Below are 19,120 nucleotides of genomic sequence, written 5' to 3'. Positions count from 1 at the left end.
ACTTTTCACAAATTTGTTTCGCAAATCATGAGCCTCATCGTGAACTTAATTCTAAAATTCATGTTTATGAACCTTCGTGCGCATTTGGATATTCGTGACTATTTTCTTTATTCTATGAAAGTCCAGTCTTTAAGTAAAATGATGTACTGTTGAAAGAAGCTAGAATCTGGAGTAGAAGAGAAATATTTGTTGTTTTAAATAATACCACTGCACTAATACACAATATTTCATCCAAATATACCCCGGAAACGGTTCCTAAAGGGATTGTTGTTTGCAATATTCCTGATGGGATTAATAGCTATATTGCCTATGGCATTGCTGATAGGGTTGTTTCTTATTAGATTGATGGTGTTGTTTACAGCATTACTAATAGGATTGTTTGTCATATTACCAACAGCGTTCTCCAAGGCACCGTTGTTCAAAACATCTCCTATAGGGCTATTAGCTAACATCCTGTTAACAGTGTTCCGTGATCGATCGATCACATCGCAAGGTCTCAGTCCGTCTGGTCCAATGGGTAGATCCCTACAGTCCTCCAGCATTCTTCCAGCTGTTTCTAGTAAGTTGCCCAACCGGCTTCTCTCAGTAGTGGTGGTCGTAGGGGTGGTAGTAGTCGAGGCAGTGGTAGAGGCTCCTCTGTTTGTAGCAGTGGTTGGGGTAGATCTGGTGGTAGCAGCTGTGGTAGTTGTGGTGGTAGTGGTGGTGGTGACGGTAATAGTAGTAGACCTCAGTGGACTTGTGCTGAAACAACGTATAATGAGAGTTAGTAGTGGAAATATCACCTCAGTTTCCATTAATGTTTAAATGTATTGACAATTTCCCTAATCTAAGATATCCAGGATTTATGGAGGACTTACTAGCTTGTTAACAGGATATAATTATTTTTCATTTTCAACTAAGTTAATATAATTAGTAAGTTTTCAATCTGTTGAAACTCAAAATGTAACATTTAGTACACTTTAAGATATTTATGTCTATTTATAGGATCTATGTTTTTAATCGTTTTTACAATCTGATTTATGTTGCAACAACAAAGACAGGACATTTGGCGACGATGGGTTAGGAAAGGACTAGAAGTGGGAAAGAAGCGGCTGTGTTCTTAATTAAGGTACAGCCCGAGCATTTGTTTGGTGGGAAAACCGGGCGAGTTCGTCGTGCGGTTAGGGGCGCGCGGCTGTGAGCTTGCATCCGGGAGATAGTGGGTTCCAATCCCACTGTCGGCAGCCCTGAAGATGGTTTTCTATGGTTTCCCATTGTCACACCAGGCAAATGCTGGGGCTGTACCTTAATTAAGGCTACGGTCACTTCCTTCCAAATCCTAGGCCTTTCCTATCCCATCGTCGCCATAAGACCTATCTGAGTCGATGTGACGTAAGGCCACTAGCAAAAAATGGGAAACCACGGAAATCCACTTTCAAGGTTGCTGACAGTGGGGTTCGAACCCACTATCTTCCGAATGCAAGCTCACAGCTGTGTGCCTGTCTATGTTTTAGCGTACTAAATGTTGCACTTCGCGTTATTTCTTTTATATATATATATATATATGAAACCATCTCTTTTCAGTTTCGACTCAGTTAATTCTTTATTACTGTTAGGTTCTTCCGTCTGCCGAAACTAATTTTTGAGCAAATAAATGTATAAACTATGTGACGAAGAAATCATGTGGTTAGAGAATTATACCTTAAGACAGGGCCTCTCAGAGTGCATTCACAGGTGCACTGCGCGGCGCAAGTTGCAAATGACGACTTGGCTTTGGTTGACCAGAGTGCAGATCCCCACTCCTCGATTTTGAGCAGTAGCGCTGTCCCTCTCTTTCTCTGCGCCTATTTCGCTCACTCCGCCTGTCTCCCCCTTCCTCACGTGCTCAACAGCGCTCCGCATCCCGAGCAGAGTTGAGCCGAACTTAGCCGAGATTAGCCGTGTCCTCCCGAGACAAAATGCTGGTCCGAGCAGAGCTGAGTCGGACCGATGCACTGCGCACAAAACGTCTGCGCCTCGGTTTGCACGCGTGATATTTTGGGCGTTTGAGAGGCCCTGCCTTAAGAAGAAGCAACTTAATTAAAATAGCAAGACATGGTTCGTTCTTGAAAGGACATCATCACATTCGATCAAATATAAGATAAGTTCCATATTTCAGTTTTTAAAGGATATAATCACTCGGCCTCTGTGGTGTAGTGGTTAGTGTGATTAGCTGCCACCCCCGGAGGCCCGGATTCAATTCCCGGCTCTGCCACGAATTCGAAAAGTGGTACGAGGGCTGGAATGGGGTCCACTCAGCCTCGGGAGGTCAACTAAGTAGAGATGGGTTCGATTCCCACCTCTACCGCCTCAAGGACCATGCCCTGGAGCGTGAGACTTTGGGCCGGGGTAATACAACTGGGAAGGAGGACCAGTACATCCCTAGGCGTTCTCACCTGCTATGCTGAGCAGTGGCTATGTGCGGGGAAGGTAAGCTTGGAAGTGATAGATAAGGAAGAGGGAAGGAAGCGGCTGTGGCCTTAAGTTAGGTACCATTCCGGTTTTGCCTGGAGGTGTAGTAGGAAACCACGGAAAACCAATTCCAGGTTGGCTGAAGAAGGAATCGACCCCCACCCCCAACTCAGTTGACCTCAAGATGCTGAGATAAACCTGTTCCAGCCCTCGCACCACTTTTGAAATTTCGTGGCAGAGCCAGGAATCGAACCCAGGCCTCCAGTGGTTGCAGCTATTCACACAAACCAGAGACGGGCATATTTATATATATATAATCAAACATTAGTGTTTGTTTCGATAGCGGTGGAAGCACTAGGGCAAATTCCCCTCCAGCTGTACGATGCATTTCAGTTGCTAAATCTCAAGAAGAACATCTACATTAAGCTGCAGGAGATACTGGGCTTAGAAATCTGCATCGTTACGAGGAAAAAGCAGAACAGGGATTTCAAGAATTCGTAACTGAAGAACATTGCAATCGCATTAGTGTCTCCCTACGCTTGGTTGGTAATGCCATCTAATGTGACTCAACACCGAGAAACCCAAGAAAACCTGTATAATATTAATAATAATGTATGTATGTTCAGTCTTCAGTCCTAAGCCTGGTTGGATCCTCAACAGCTCTGCCATCAGCTGTCATAGATGGCCTAGGCATCACTGAAGAGGCGCACTAGGGAAATGAGGAATGAGGTAGTTTCCCGTTGCTTTCCTATAATAATAATAATAATAATAATAATAATAATAATAATAATAATAATGAAAGTGAAATGAAATGTCGTATGGCTTTTAGTGCCGGGATATCCCAGGACGGGTTCGGCTCGCCAGGTGCAGGTCTTTCTAATTGACTCCCGCAGGCGACCTGCGTGTCGTGATGAGGATGAAATGATGATGAAGACAACACATACACCCAGCCCCCGTGTCATTGGAATTAACCAACTAAGGTTAAAATCCCCGACCCGGCCTTGGAATCTAACCCGGGACCCTCTGAACCGAAGGCCAGTACGCTGACCGTTCAGCCAACGAGTCGGACATAATAATAATAAAGTGGGGAGTTACTCCCGAGAATGAAATACCAAAAAGAGCAGGTACCAAGGGGACGGAAGAAAGGAAGAGGATCTTTAGTCAACAGATCAAAGCATCCTGGATCCTCCGCAAACGAAATCATAGATAAAGCTTTGTGTGTTCCGGAAGGAATCATTCACGAATAATAATAATAATAATAATAATAATAATAATAATAATAATAATAATAATAATAATAATAATAATAAATTAGGCCTAGTGTTAATAATAATACATACGTGCTGTAGAGTACACCTTTATTATAGACTCTTATGTCCGACTCGTTGGCTGAACGGTCAGCGTACTGGCCTTCGGTTCAGAGGGTCCCGGGCTCGATTCCCGGCCGGGTCGGGGATTTAAACCTTAATTGGTTAATTCCAATGGCACGGGGGCTGGGTGTATGTGTTGTCTTCATCATCATTTTATCCCCATCACGACGCGCAGATCGCCTACGGGCGTCAATTAGAAAGACCTGCACCTGGCGAGCCGAACCCGTTCTGGGATATCCCGGCACTAAAAGCCATACGACATTTCATAGACTCTTATGCCTTTCGGCGTTCAGTCTGCAAAGACAAAGACACCTCCGTACAGGCCATAAAGGCCTTGGAGGACAAATTGGGGCAAATATTAGTTTATAGGAAGGGGAGTTAGGGATTGGAATAACTTACCAAGGACCGCCTCTGTGGTGTAGTGGTTAGCGTGATTAGCTGCCACCCCCGGAGGTCCGGGTTCGATTCCCGGCTCTGCCACGAAATTTGAAAAGTGGTACGAGGGCTGGAACGGGGTCCACTCAGCCTCGGGAGGTCAACTGAGTAGAGGTGGGTTCGATTCCCACCTCAGCCATCCTGGAAGTGGTTTTCCGTGGTTTCCCACTTCTCCTCCAGGCGAATGACGGGATGGTACCTAACTTAAGGCCACGGCCGCTTCCTTCCCTCTTCCTTGCCTATCCCTCCACAAGGCCCCTGTTCAGCATAGCAGGTGAGGCCGCCTGGGCGAGGTACTGGTCATACTCCCCAGTTGTATCCCCCGACCAAGAGTCTGAAGCTCCAGGACACTGCCCCTGAGGCGGTAGAGGTGGGATCCCTCGCTAAGTCCGAGGAAAAAACCGAACCTGGAGGGTAAACAGGTGATGATGATGATGATGATAACTTACCAAGGGAAATGTTGAATAATTTTCCAATTTCTTTGCGATCATTTAAGAAAAGACTAGGAAAACAACAGATAGGGAATCTGCCACCTGAGCATATCAGTAGTGATTGATTGATTGAGTGGAAGGTAAAGATGTAGGCTGAGTGAACCTCAGAGCCATGTGCACCTCCGGAAGTGGAAATCTCGTTTCTTAAATTTTACGACTTCCTGACGGGGATTCGAACCCACGTCCTTCCGGGCGAACCGAGCACTCCTTTACCGCCTCGGCCAGGCAGCCCCTGTTCAGTCTGCAAGCCTCTGCGAATTTACTAAATGCTGCCATGATCCTCTATTTGTAACTAGTTTTTTGTCCTCGTTTAGTTGCTATATCTCCTATCTTTAAGTCATTAGAAACTGAGTCTAACCATTGTCGAATTGGTCTCCATCCACTTCTCTTACCCTCACTGCCCGAGTCCATTATTCTCTTAGGTAATATATCCTCCTTCATTCACCTCACATGACCCCACTACCGTTATGCCTACAGCTTCGTCAATCGAGTTCATTCCTTGGTCTTTATTTCCTCATTCCGAGTACCATCCTGCCATTGTTCCCACATGTTTGTGGCAGCGAGCATTCTTGCTGGTCTGTTACTTCCAACCTATGAATAATATATTCTGAGTACGCCCAGCTTTCACTCCCGTAATACAAAGGTGGTCTGAAAGCAGACCGGTGTAAAGGTAGTTTCGTCTGGGGGTTGACTTCATCTTTACTGTTGATCGCAACTGCGAACTCACTGCATTAGCGTTACTGCACTTTGATTAAATCTCACTTACTGTGCTCGGTGCATACGCGTCCTAAATATTTACTTGAAATGATCTACCTGTTCCAGCTTTGTATTCTCAATTCTCTTAGGTTACTTACCTAAATAAATCACTTTAGTCTTGTAAAAACTAATTTTCAAATCATATCCACTGCACTTAATTTGAAGATCCAAGATATTAGACTGCAAGCTTTCAGCACAAATTGCCATTAAGTAATAATAATAATAATAATAATAATAATAATAATAATAATAATAATAATAATAATAATAATAATAATAATAATAATAATAATAATAATAATAATAATAATAATAGTAATAATAATAATAATAATAATAATAATAGTTTTTGCCGAAGGGCATTGGCCTACCAAGCGTACGCTGCTCAGCCCGAAGGCCTACATTTTACGAGGTATCGGGTAGTCGGTACGACAAATCCTCTCGGCCGTTATGCCTGGCTTTCAAGACCAGGTAGCCCCTTAAATATAATCATGCAGGCTAAATATGCTTCGAACCAGCCCTCAGATCCAGGTACAAATCCTTGAGCAGGCCGGGAATTGAACCCAGGGCCTCCGGGAAAGAGGCAGGCACGTTACCGCTACATCGTGAGACCGGCAATTTCATTCGTTAATGTCGTAACTTATCTGCCAACTTTGGACAAAGCCATTTCAACTGGCTACTTCTGGCTTTGATGTCCGCCCAGTACTTCCGCATGCGTTCTCGGTGTCGTTATTGCCTCTGCTGCGTCCATGCCTTTCCTGTTTTTAATTTTGGCTTGTCTCGGAAATCCTAGAATGCTTGAAGTTTCTTGTTAAGTGGGACAATCTCCTGGATGTCATTATATGTGATTCCTACTTCTTCAAGGTCTCTATCTACCTGAATGAACCAAGCACCTTTGATTTTCTTCTGCTGAAAGAAGGTAATGATGCGGTTGGTCAGTCTTGTTTTGTGCATTCACGTCACATGCCCATAAAAGATAATTCTTATTTTCCGGATGGTAATGGTAATCTTCTCTATTGTACGTGGGTGTATATAACGTTGTTATCTCATCTTCTGCACTCCCCATTGTCTTTGAAGGGACCTAATATCTTTCGCAAAATCTTCCGTTCTTTGGCCTCCAGCTTCTCTATCAGGCCAAAATAATAATAATAATAATAATAATAATAATAATAATAATAATAATAATAATAATAATAATAATAATAATAATAATAATAATAATAATAATAATAATATTTAGCTCTCTCTGTGTCGGTCTCTGGATCCCCAGAGAGCGGGTTCATACTCGACAGAGGTACCGTACGCGTATTTTTGAAGGGCGGAAAAAACGTCTATTCGACACTCCATGTCGTATGATGTCGGCATGTAAATGATCTATGCTTTCATGTTTGGTGTTTACCCGCCAAAATTCATTGAAAGTGTTGCCATAGGCACCCAAGAATGACTCGGTTTACTGTGCCATTTAGTAGGCGTTCAGTAAAACGGTACGTCGAAATTGACGAGTTGGCAGCCAGATGACGACAAATTGAAATGACTCTCACGGTATCTGAAGCCATATGATTATTATTATTATTATTATTATTATTATTATTATTATTATTATTATTATTATTACATTGGTTTTACCCCCCCACTAACTATGTTTACTGTTTTCGGAGACGCCGATATACCGAAACTGTTACCTGCGTAGTTCTTTTACGTGTCAGTAAACCTACCGATACAAGGCTAACATATTTGAACTCCTTCAAATACCACCGAACAGAGCTGGGATCGAACTCGCCATTCTGAGCTCAGAAGGTCAGAGCTTCACCATCTGAGCTACTCATACCTACCAAATCAATTATTCATTCTTACTTCACTTCAGTGTCTTCCGATGTTAATTTGAAAATAGACTGAACAGTTCATAAGCAATCTAAAGTTCCATGCTTTATCACACTGCCAATGTTGTATTTTCGAACGAATCTAAGAACATTATTTGTAACATTTTAAGTTTCTCCGTATTCTTGTAAGCCACGTTAATTTCTAGCTTAGAAATCAAGAACTAGCAAAGTAGCGTTATTGGGCTTTCCACCAATTTCCTGGAATGATTTCATGTCTTCATTTATGAATCTAGAGTTAGTTATTCTCATAAAATAATGTTAATGTAGAATTCATTATTCATAGAAATAACTTTCTTGGATCTCTTGAAAGGATGGAATGACCGGGCGAGTTGGCCGTGCGGTTAGGAGCGCGCAGCTGTGAGCTTGCATCCGAGAGATAGTGGGTTCGAATTCCACTGTCGGCAGCCCTGAAGATGGTTTTCCGTGGTTCTCCATTTTCACCCCAGGCAAATGTTGGGGCTGTACCTTACTTAAGGCTATGGCCGCTTCCTTCCAAGTCCTAGCCCTTTCCTATCCCATCGTCGCCATAACACCTATCTGTGTCGGTGCGACGTAAAGCCACTAGCAAAAAGAAAAAAAAGGATGGAATGTGAAGAAGAGTAATAAATTAAACAATTCTGTTAGACAAACCTTGTTAATAACAGTAACTTAGGTGCTGTTCACTTACACTGTACACTCAGTGATGTGCTGTACATCGTGCTGCTTGCTTGTTGTTTAAAGTGGCCTAACATCTAGGTCATCGGCCCTGTACATCGTGCAAGTTGTGCCAAACGTGAAGGTAATGGTCCTCACCAAGAGCAGTTCCTGTGTTGCTGTGAGTGGTTAAAACAGATCTGTGATGTTTCCATCGCAGAATTCCTACGGCAAAATTGCATCATCACATACCTTGATGATGTTGATGCACTCAGGCTGGATCTAGTAGTTGGTTGAGTTGATATGGGTGTTGTTCTTGCTGTTGGCATCACCGTCCTCGTTGGAGAAGTGGTCGTTGTCCTTGATGCTGTACTCGTGGCTGTGCTAGGTCTTGCGGTGGTCACACTTCGCGGCAGTGGTGTCATGGCCGTTGTAGCAGCATTCCGTCTTGGAGAGGTACTCATTGTTCTGTCTGATACGCTCGTAACTGTTGTGACTGTACTCGGTCTTGCTGTAGCCCTTGACGTTGCTACTCGCAAGGCAGTGGATGGCCGTGGTGAGTTTTCTGTACTGCCAGCTGTTGTCATTCTTGTAGGAGCGACCGGTGATTGGGTAGTTACTTCTTCTGCTGTGTTTAGCAACTGGCCTGCTCTGAGTTCTGGCGTTGTGGATAACGTACTCGTGGAACTGAAAATAATAATAGGTTTATATTTTGCATCCTTAATCACTCTTTGGAAATAGAGTGATCAGCTAGGAGTGTTTCATATCGGTATCCTTGGTCACCTTTTGTGTGAAGTTATCAATGACAAGTTTTAATGGACAAGTTCAATTATCTTTGATTTGGGTATTTTAAGCATGCGATTGGATTCTGTGGAAAGTTTTTGGAGAGAAGAAAGTGAAACGTCTCCAATCTATATATAAAAATAGACGTATGTGTGCGTATATTTCACCTTGCAGCCGCAACTATCTGTCGCAGACAACTGGTGTTTGTGTGCAGTAGTGCCCTCGAGTCTCCTATCATGTACTATAGTGTTGCCATTGTAGCTTTCACGGCCCGTACTTATAGGCATGATACTGTATAGGCGTTTGAGCTTATGCTGTGTCAAGAAAATAAAGTGAAATTCTTTACGTTTCGCAGAGAACTTTGCTCTGCTACATCAGAAGAAAAACTCGACTGTCCACAAGAAAGGCTTCTTAAAAAATGACATTTTAAATTTTGACATTATAATAGAAGTGAAAATGGTACGTGCATTCGTCACCAGATGGCCCTCCGGACGTGGTACTGCGCTAGCGTTCGAAGCGGAAGCTGACCGAACCATCAGAGTCAGTCTAAGAGTGTCACATAACATGTGTACGTAACATATGCCATTGACAGATGTATGACACCGACACAAGCCTGGAATGAAACATCTGGCGATGAGGAACGTACGAATTAGGAAAACACCGAGACGAAATAACAATAGTGAAGGGACAGGAAAGGGAACTACCTACTTAAATCCTTAATAGGTGGCAACCAGGTATATTATTTAATTGATAGCCAGTGTCACTGTTGAAATTCTTAGGATTTCTACGTATTTCCACAGCTTTCCGTATAATTCTGGACCTGTAGTGTCTAGTGTGGGTAAGAGCTCGATCATCTGGGAACATGACATCATGACCCGACGATAGAACGTACTCAGCTATTGCCGATTTTTCTGGCTGGTTGAGACAAATATTACGTTCATGTTCCTTGATACGGGTACCAATGGACCGGCATGTTTGGCTGATGTATATCTTACCGCAAGTGCAGGGAATTTCGTATACCCCAGGATGCAAAAGTGGGGACAATTTGTCCTTGGTTTTACTTAGACTGCGAGCAATTTATTAGCGGTGCCAAACACGGTTTTTATACTGTGTTTGCGGAGGACCTTGGCAATTCGATCTTTAGGGTTGTGAATGTAAGGCAAGTAGGCAGTTCCTTTCACTTCTTCCTTCTGTGAGCTTTGCTTGTTCATTTCTCTGGGTTGCAGGGCTCTATGAATCTGCAAATCGCTGTAACCATTACCCTTGAACGTGACTTTGAGCGTGTCCATCTCCACCTGGATATTTGATGGCTCACAAATTCGTCTCGCCCTTTTGGCGATTGTCGTGAGAAAGTCTTGTTTTTGTGCTGGATAGTGGTGAGAATCTACATGAAGATAGCGATTTGTGTGGGTAGGCTTGCGATAGACGGGATTTCCTAAGGAGCCGTCCGGTTTCTTTCTTACTAGAACATTCAAGAATGGAAGACATCCGTTCGACTCCATCTCCATAGTGAATTTAATTGAAATATGTTGCTGCTTTACGTGGTTTAGAAATTAATGAAGTTTCTCAGAACCTTCTGTCCAGACCACAAATGCATCAACATACTTCCACTATATCATAGGTTTGACGGGCGCCGAAGTAAGAGCCTCCTCCTCAAAATGCTCCATAAAGAAATAAGCCACTACGGGCGAAAGTGGACTTCCCATAGCCACTCCGTCCGCCTGTTCGTAAAAAATCCCTCCCCCCCCCCCCACAAGTGGCCAACTACATATAAGAACAGACGTGTGTGTTCGTATATTTTACCCTACAGCCACAGCTATACATCGCAGACCACTAGTGTTTGTGTGCAGTAGTAGCCTCAAGTTTCCCACTGTGCACTATGGTGGTTGTGTGTCGGTAGCTGAGCTCGTGTGGTAGATTTGGGGGCTGAAAGTGGCCGACTACATATAAAAATAGACATGTGTGTTCGTTGCATCCACAACTATCCATCGCAAACCATTGGTGTTTGTGTGCAGTAGTAGCCTCGAGTCTCCTATCATGCACTATAGTGGTTGCGTGTCGGTAGCTATGGTGGTGTGAGAGATGCATGGTTGAAAGCGGCCCACAATATAAAAAATAGACGTCTGTGTCTATATATTTAACCTTGCAGCCACAACTACCCACCGCAGCCCAGTGTGGTAGTAGTCTCGAGTTTCCCAACCTGCGTTATGGTGGTTTCGTGTCGGTTTCTGTCGCAGTGTAGTAGCTTTGGGGATTAAAATGGCCAACAACATAGCAGAAATAGACCTGTGTTTACGTATATTTCTCCTTGCAGCCACAACTACCCATCGCAGACCACTAATGTTTATGTGTGGTAGTAGCCTCGAGTCTGCCGTCGTGCACTATGGTGGTTGCGTTTCGGTAGCTGTGGTAGGGTGAGAAAAGTGTGGGTTGAGATTGGTCGACTGTATACAAAAATATACGTCTGCGTTCGTATATTTCATCTCACAGCCACAAATACCCACCGCAGACCATTGGTGTTTGTGTAAGGCAGTAGCCTCGAGTCTCCCATCGTGGGTTTGGAGATGTGGTGGTTCAAATTCGCCGAGTATATATATGCAAATAGACGTATGTGTTCGTATATTTCACTTCGCAGCCACAAGTATCCATCACAGACCACTGGTATTTGTGTGTGCTTTTAGCCTCGAGTTTCTCGTCATGCACTATAGGGGTTCCGTGTCTGTAGCTGTGGTGGTGTGGCAGATGTGAGCCCTGAAGTTGGCTGACTTCGTCATTGAATGTATTAAAATGAGTTAGAATGTACTGGAAGGATCGGAGTGAGAACGCACTCTAGAAGGCTATGATTGTACTCCTTGGTTTTATATATCATCCTTGATTCATCTGGTAGGAAAATGGTGATCTCAGAACCATAACATCTGTGAGTATTTTCTGTAATTCTTGAATATAAAGCCGATACCTACTGAAACACCTCCTTAGCAATGTCATTGAGACAGTAATATTAACCGGCAAAGATAAAGGGCAATCGGTTTCCATACCAAGAATTCCCTTGATCTCAAATGACTTGTTATTTTGTTTCAAATGATTACAATATCTAGTGAGATTAGCTCATAGTATGACTATCAATAAAGTTCAGGGCCAAATGTTCCTCTCTTGCGGAGTTAATTTGAAGGATTTCTCTTTCACACGTGATCAGGTCTACATTGCTTTCTCTCGTGTCGCACAAGCAAAATATCTGTTCATGCATGCGCTAGACAACAAGACGTCAAATGTGTATAAGAATGTATTTTTGTGAAATGACTTAGAATGTAAGATATATATTGCACCCATAAGCGAATGTGTATAATAGATGCATGAATTAAATGTTTAATAATTCGCATATGGGAATACTGCAGTAGGCTGGGTAAAGCTTGCAGTCTCACAAAGCAACAGTCAGGCGCCGTTCAGACTGAAAATATATCCACAGAATGCGTCTTAAGGCACGAACAGGATATAGCTGGCCTAAGTGGTACGTCCAATTATGTTTATGATTCCGACGAGAGGTGGAAACTTTCTATCCAGTTCCCACGTGAATCCGCACATTGGAATGTGCCCTGCCTAGAAGTGCGAGTGAGAAACGAATAATGCCCGTCATCCCTTGGCAGAAAGTGGAAGACTCCAAGCTACTAAGAGCGCGAACGTCTCAGCCAATCACAAAATTGGAAATTTTAATGTCTTGTCATAGCGGGAATCTACAGCTAGTATTTCGCGATTTGGTGCCCGAAGTAGCTATGAAAGATTGTGTCCTGACTTCCAAACAATATTTGAGGATTTATCAGTGCAAATGTGTGGTTAATCAGTGGTTAAGTAAGAAATTTTCAATTTTACATGGAAGAGTGGTATCGCCCAGGAAATGAACAGTCATGGCGGGGCGCCATACTCTTGCAGAAAATAGAGCCAGTGACGCGTGCCGTCGTAAAAATTAACCTGTGATCGTTTCTCATAACGCGATGTAACACGTAAATCGGACCAAAATTAGGAATGTTTGGAACACATTTCCTAAAATTCTAACCTACGGACGTATGTTAAATCGGTCCCAAGTGCAGGATTATTACGCCACATCCCTTCCACAGAACTGTTTTCGAAGTGGGGGAGGACAGTTTACAAAACCGACGACACCAGGGTGGTGAATCTCAGTCTTGGAAGAATCTCAGTCTTGTGAGAATTCGCAGTCTTGTAAGAATCTTCAGTCTCGTAAGAATTTTCAGTCTTGTAAGAATTCTCGGTCTTGTACAGTTGTTCGCATCCGAGCGAATAACGTATTTATTTGTGTGAGTAATATCTTAGCCGAAATGAACACTTTGACAAACTTTTATTCAACTTTAGTTTATGCAGAGATAATCAGGCAATTAAATTAAGGAATGACAATGATAGTTATATTCTCAACACTCGCCTTGAATGAAGTTATAATGTACTAGGACCGGAATGAGCATTGAATCTCTTCGTAACACGTAGCTGCATAACATTTTCCCTAGTTCACGTGTAGCTTGTATATTTTGTGGAACAGTCATATTTTGGAGGACGATTATTATAAAAATTCTCCACATATCATCGGGAACATTACATTTAAATTTTTCCACACTCTCATAGAACTATTATTGCAAGTGAGATATTTGGGAGCAGAATTAGTCAAGCCAGTTACAGGGAGAAGGACTTTGTTTTCGCTAGTGGAATGCTGCGGCACTAAGACCTTGAGTCCAGTTTTTTGGTCAGAGAAGGTGAATAACCAATAATCCTTTACACAAACAAACTGAGAGGGGTGAGAGAGACGACAGTAGGAGGCTAGGCAGGTAGCGGAGTCCAGACTTTCAACTTCACGTCAGGTGCTCAATGCAGTGTCATTGAATAATCTTCATAGGAGTGTTAAAAATGCGAGTGCTAATATAAATATGGACGTGTGCAACGCTATCGTAAAAATGCATCAAGTTTGTGTGTGTGACCTCTTGGATAACCACATCAGCTTGAAGATGGAGTACTAAATTCATCATGACGGAGGCTGAAGGGTGATCTGACCTGCCTCCAGCACAAATAAGGTAAATGAGCAGAATGTAAATATGTAGATTTGTAGGACCATGAACAATCGATGATGAAAAATGTAGTTTAGAATTTTAGATAGAACTGTAAATAATTCACGTGTTGGATGGTATTAATTATAGTTTGATATCATTTTCATTTTTGAGTTAAACGTGAGACTACGACAATTATATTTGGCCATTCGGAATATAAATGCCATTGTGTCACGGTAATAGTAATTATAAAAATCATGATCGTAATAATAATAATAATAAATAAGTGTTAGCAAGTGTTATTTGCGTAGTTTCCTTAAGTAAATGTTTTTCATATTATTTCTGGATCATTTTGAAGTAAGTCATTTTGACATATGAGAATTCTATTTTATTAAGAAATTTACACACAGTGTAGTGCAGATGCTAAAGTGATGATGATAATAATAATAATAATAATAATAATAATAATAATAATAATAATAATAATAATAATAATAACTGTGGTAATGAGTGTTATTTTGTTGACGTTTTGATTTTATAGATGCCGCCATGTTAGTTTAAATGTTTGCTTTTGCTGCTGGCGCATCCAGTTTATTATTTCATGTTATGTAATCATTATTCAGATGACCGTTTCCGGTAGCTTTCATACTTTGTATTTCGCGACGATCTGGTTGATACGCAAAATTTAATTTCTTTATGTAAACGTGGTTACACATTTCGATAGCCGTGTTTTTGAGAGGCAATCTCGTTATTTCAGTTAAATAATTAGTGACGGGAAGCCGTTGATAAGTTAGCTCTGATATTTCATAATATATGAAACGGTATATGATCAAAATAACGAGCAAAGTTATAGTAATATCCCTGATGATCTGCGTTGAGAAATGGAAAATGTGATATTTGGACCATGTCATGAATAATGTCGTAAAAATGGATGTGTGAACGACACAGTTATTTCGCCCGCCTGATATGAGCGAGGCCGTACTATGAGTTACTACGTCGAGAATATTGATGAATAAATAGAATTGAGAGATGAATAATTTAACCGAGAATGTTAAATATGCGACATGTGTAATGGTTGTAGGTGAAAAGCCTGTATTGTTTCAAATAGTTTCCAGGGAAAATAGATGCTCGGAAAATATGCAAGTTAGAGTCCGAGGTGAATTGTGAACAGAGCGACCGATCAATGTGTGTTTCGACAGTCATGTATTATCATTAATGACATGTAATACCAATAATTATTGTCCGTAAAGATTGAATAGGGTAATGTCCAGACATTTTCGTCTGAGGTGAGAAGATTGCCATCAAATTCACATAATTTTGCTACTTGAATCAGGGTAATATTTTATACTTCGATATTGCGCATTTTTTATTTTTAAAATTGTATTAGGCAGCGATCTTTGGGTTCTGTTTTTTGTTATAATATCCTTTCTTTGCATATATTTTGTCACTGTATTATTTTAGAATCTGATGATACGTGAATAGTGTTTGTATTTAATTTATGTAAATAAAATAGGTGAAGTCAGGTTATTTTAATTTCAGTATTTCTTGGGAGCAGTGTTCTCCATTGACATGTTCATTTATGTAAATAAGATTTCATGTGTTAGGGTAACAGATCATCTATTAGTTCATAGTCAAAACCATAGTAGTGGTATGCTCATACCAGAAGACAGTTAGTAATCACCAAGCCTTAGAAATCCACTACATTTCAGTTAGGCAAATGAAGCGATCTTTAATAAGCAGTTGTATCGCAAATGCCGCAGATGAGTTACATAAATAAGATGGGATCTGCCTCCATCTAGAGTTGGTACCACACAAATATGCATTCACAATGAAAATGCAGGCAGCGGCAAACTAGGTAAAGTTGACGATGTAAAGGGATCGCTTTCATTTGAGATGTAAACTTGAGGCACTTGGCCTAATTAATTTAAGTATTTTAAGCGTCCAGACCATCACAGTTAAGTAAATAAGGTTTAACTAATTAAATGAGTGATGGTAGCACTCAGGTTTTTGGTTCTATAAATTTTCTTGTTTTCAGCCACGAGTAGTTTAAATATGTGGCAATGGTTATATAACGGATAAAGTACCATGTTCATGGTTTTTCTCTTGTTTTCTTTTATTGTTACACATGGTTAGTGTGTTCTATTATTATTTTAGAGTTGGGTGTTTCCCAACTAAAGTTGAATATGGGTTAAATATTTGATAGACACCTCAAAGTCAATGTCAATTTGATGAATTAATAGATTAACTAAGTAATTACTCAAATTCATTTTGAGAGGACATTTTCCAAGTTATTGTAAATCATTTATTCAAATGAGGTTGTATTTTTTACCAGTGTTTTAAATGTGGTCACATCATTGTCATGGAGACGGTTCGGTGTACTCCAGTATATTTAAATTTTGATCGACCTTCAGTCGAAATTTATTAAGGCAGATAATTAACTTATTGTAATGCAGATCCTTTAACGGTTTTAAATTTTAATTTCATTTCACATTATTTTATTTTACACCATTTTACACTTTGCACATTTTGTTAAATACATTTTATTTATTTAAATTTTAATTCAGTCTTTGGGTACCGTCATTTAATAGTTTAGTTTACCCCATCTTTCATTTCCTCACCCCCCGATCGTCGAGTGGCCCATCAACCCGAGGGATCCAAGACGCACCACCCCTGAGGAGAAGAGTCTACATGAGGCGGTAGGTATTTTTAAATGTCATTATTTGCAGGAGCAGCCGGCGCACATATCAAGAAAGAAGACCACCGTATTGGGTGCCTTTGAAAGGTCACAATATGTACCCCGTAAAAAGAATAAAAATGAAAGAAGACACAGAAAAAGAGCGGTATTTTAATTCACGTCTTCTGTATTATACAGTACAGTATAGAGAAAACCGCATGGATGTACAAAAAATACCCAGGGAAGCGGGTTGTCTTCAGCTACTTCAGTAATAAAATGGAAAACAGGTAGTTTGTCTGCTACATACAATATATGTCCGCCTCTGTGGTGTAGTGGTTAGTGTGATTAGCTGCCACCCCTGGAGGCCCGGCTTCGATTTCCGACTTTGCCACGAAATTTAAAACGTGGTACAATGATTGGGACGAGGTCCACTCTGCCTCGGAAGTTCAAATGAGTAGAGGGAGTTCGATTCCCTCCTTAACCATCTTCAAAGTGATTTTCTGTAGTTTCCCATTCTCCATGCAAATTCGGGGACTTAATGCCACGGCCGCTTTCTTCCTCCTTTCCTCCAATCTTCCCATTCCCCAACAAGTTCCCTGTTCTTCATAGCAGGTGAGGCCACCTGGGCGAGGTACCCGTCCTTTTTTCCCAGTGGTATCCCGACCGAATGTCTCACGCTCCAGATGGTAGAGGTGGGATCCCTCGCTGAGTCTGAGGGAAAAGCCAACCATAGACGGTAAACGTATTAAGAAAGAAAGAAAGAAAGAAAGAAAGAAAGAAAGAAAGAAAGAAAGAAAGAAAGGAAGAAAGAAAGAAACAAACGTACAGTATATATTCAAACATGAATGATCTTTTGAATGTCGATTTTGATAAGATTATCTCCTCATACATTATTTAGTGCACATAACTCTTATCTTCTTCATGAGTTAACTTGTAATGATAAGTCGAATTTCACATGTTAGCTAAATTCCAAATTGTATGGCTATTTCCCGTTGACTGACAAAGATCCCTTATGTGCCCATAGTGCAGCCAACTGTTCGGTGACCAATATTAAAGATGTTCTATAAACACAGGCATTATACGTGTGGAACGAGGCAGAATTGCCAGGAAACTTAATACTTCCTCAGAACTACCACGACTGTTCTAATAATTTTGTGAGAATAATTATTCGCGGTTAATTTCCGACCGAGTGAGTTGGCCGCGCGGCTAGGGTCGCGCAGCTGTGAGTTTGTATTCGGGAAGTGGGGGTTCGAATCACTTCGCTGACACCCCTGAAGAGGCTTTCCATGGTTTCCCATTTTCACATCAGGTAAAAGCTGTACCGCAGATAAGGGTATGGCCGCTATCTCCCCAATCCTATCACTTTCCCTTCCTTCCGTCGCCGAAACCTTTCGATGGGTTAGTGTGATATTAAACCACTAGCAAGTACTAGTATTACCACAACTACTAATACAAATAGTAATGATAAGGAATAATAAAGAATGAAAAACTTCGCAATTATTTCTCTACATACGATTTTCTACTGAAATTCATCAAGGAATATGCTCGAACAATTAAACACTGCAGGTATATAAAGATATCAGATATCATTCCCACGAATTTACGCAGTTATGACTCTTTTCGTAATTCAGAGTTCCTGTGTTTGGGTCGTTTGTAACACTGAATAAAATTTGCGCTCAATTTTAATGACTCTTATGAAGTATTGGATTCATCTTTCCTCAAGAATTCCAACGCTGAAGTTTTTAGTTATTCCTCTAATAGCAGTAGGATAACACTGAAAGTATCCCCTCCCTGTCGTAAGAGGCGATTAAAAGGGGCTGCAGGGGTTCTGAACTTGAAAGCGTGGGTTGGCGACCCTTAGCTGAGTCCAGGTATTGTTTCTACTTACTTGTGCCAGGCTTCTCGCTTTCATATTTCCTATCCGACCTCCCTTGGTCAACTCTTGTTCTTTTCCTACCCCGACGGTATTAGAGCATTCGAGGCCCAGGGCGTCACATTTTCACGCCGTTCGTGGCTCTTGTCTTTCTTTGGCCGATATCTTCATTTTTCGAAGTGTCGGATCCCTTCCAATGTTTCTCTCTACTTATTGTTAGTGTTATGTAGAAGATGGTTGCCTAGTTGCACTTCCTCTTAAAACAGTAATTACCACCACCGCCACCACCACCTGCCAAAGAACGAAATGCTTTTCTCAAGATTGATTTAAGTATTATGAAATTTCTCTAGAAAGTTTTAAAATTTCAATGGTATCACACTGGGAAGGTAATGCCACCATGATTGCATATTCGAAGTTTGATATTATTCGATTACGCAATCTTAAGTCGTATTCGATAAACTAACAAAGAATTGATCCCTTACTTTTGCTTCAGTTAAGCTCTAGCAATATATGGTCACCACACTTACGTCTGTATATGTGAAGCTTTCCTTACGGTGCATATACTATCGTTAAATAATTATAATAGTATCACTGAAGTAACCACAACATGAACTAAGATTAATAGTGTAAATATAACTGTTTATTCCCACTGCCTTCTGGACTCCAACATATTTTTTGGACCTCAGATTGCATTAATTGTCTATTAAGAGTCCAGATAATGTTCATGTAATGGATCAGCTACAAGGGATTCTA

At 41.2% G+C, this 19,120-nt stretch overlaps 1 protein-coding gene across 1 annotated transcript in view; it reads right to left on the bottom strand.

Moving 5' to 3' along the window:
- Positions 1-227: 227 nt before the first annotated feature.
- LOC137496931 (dopaminechrome tautomerase-like) overlaps positions 228-19,120 on the bottom strand; it is an 80,808-nt gene continuing 61,915 nt past the window's right edge. The window contains exon 5 of the mRNA XM_068225032.1: positions 228-741. Within this exon, the coding sequence (XP_068081133.1) occupies positions 228-741 (514 nt within the window). The remainder of the gene's footprint in view (positions 742-19,120) is intronic.

Source organism: Anabrus simplex, chromosome 1, assembly GCF_040414725.1.
Source record: "Anabrus simplex isolate iqAnaSimp1 chromosome 1, ASM4041472v1, whole genome shotgun sequence".
In the NCBI taxonomy this organism is placed as follows: domain Eukaryota; kingdom Metazoa; phylum Arthropoda; class Insecta; order Orthoptera; family Tettigoniidae; genus Anabrus; species Anabrus simplex.
This window is presented reverse-complemented; position numbering and strand designations above follow the sequence as displayed.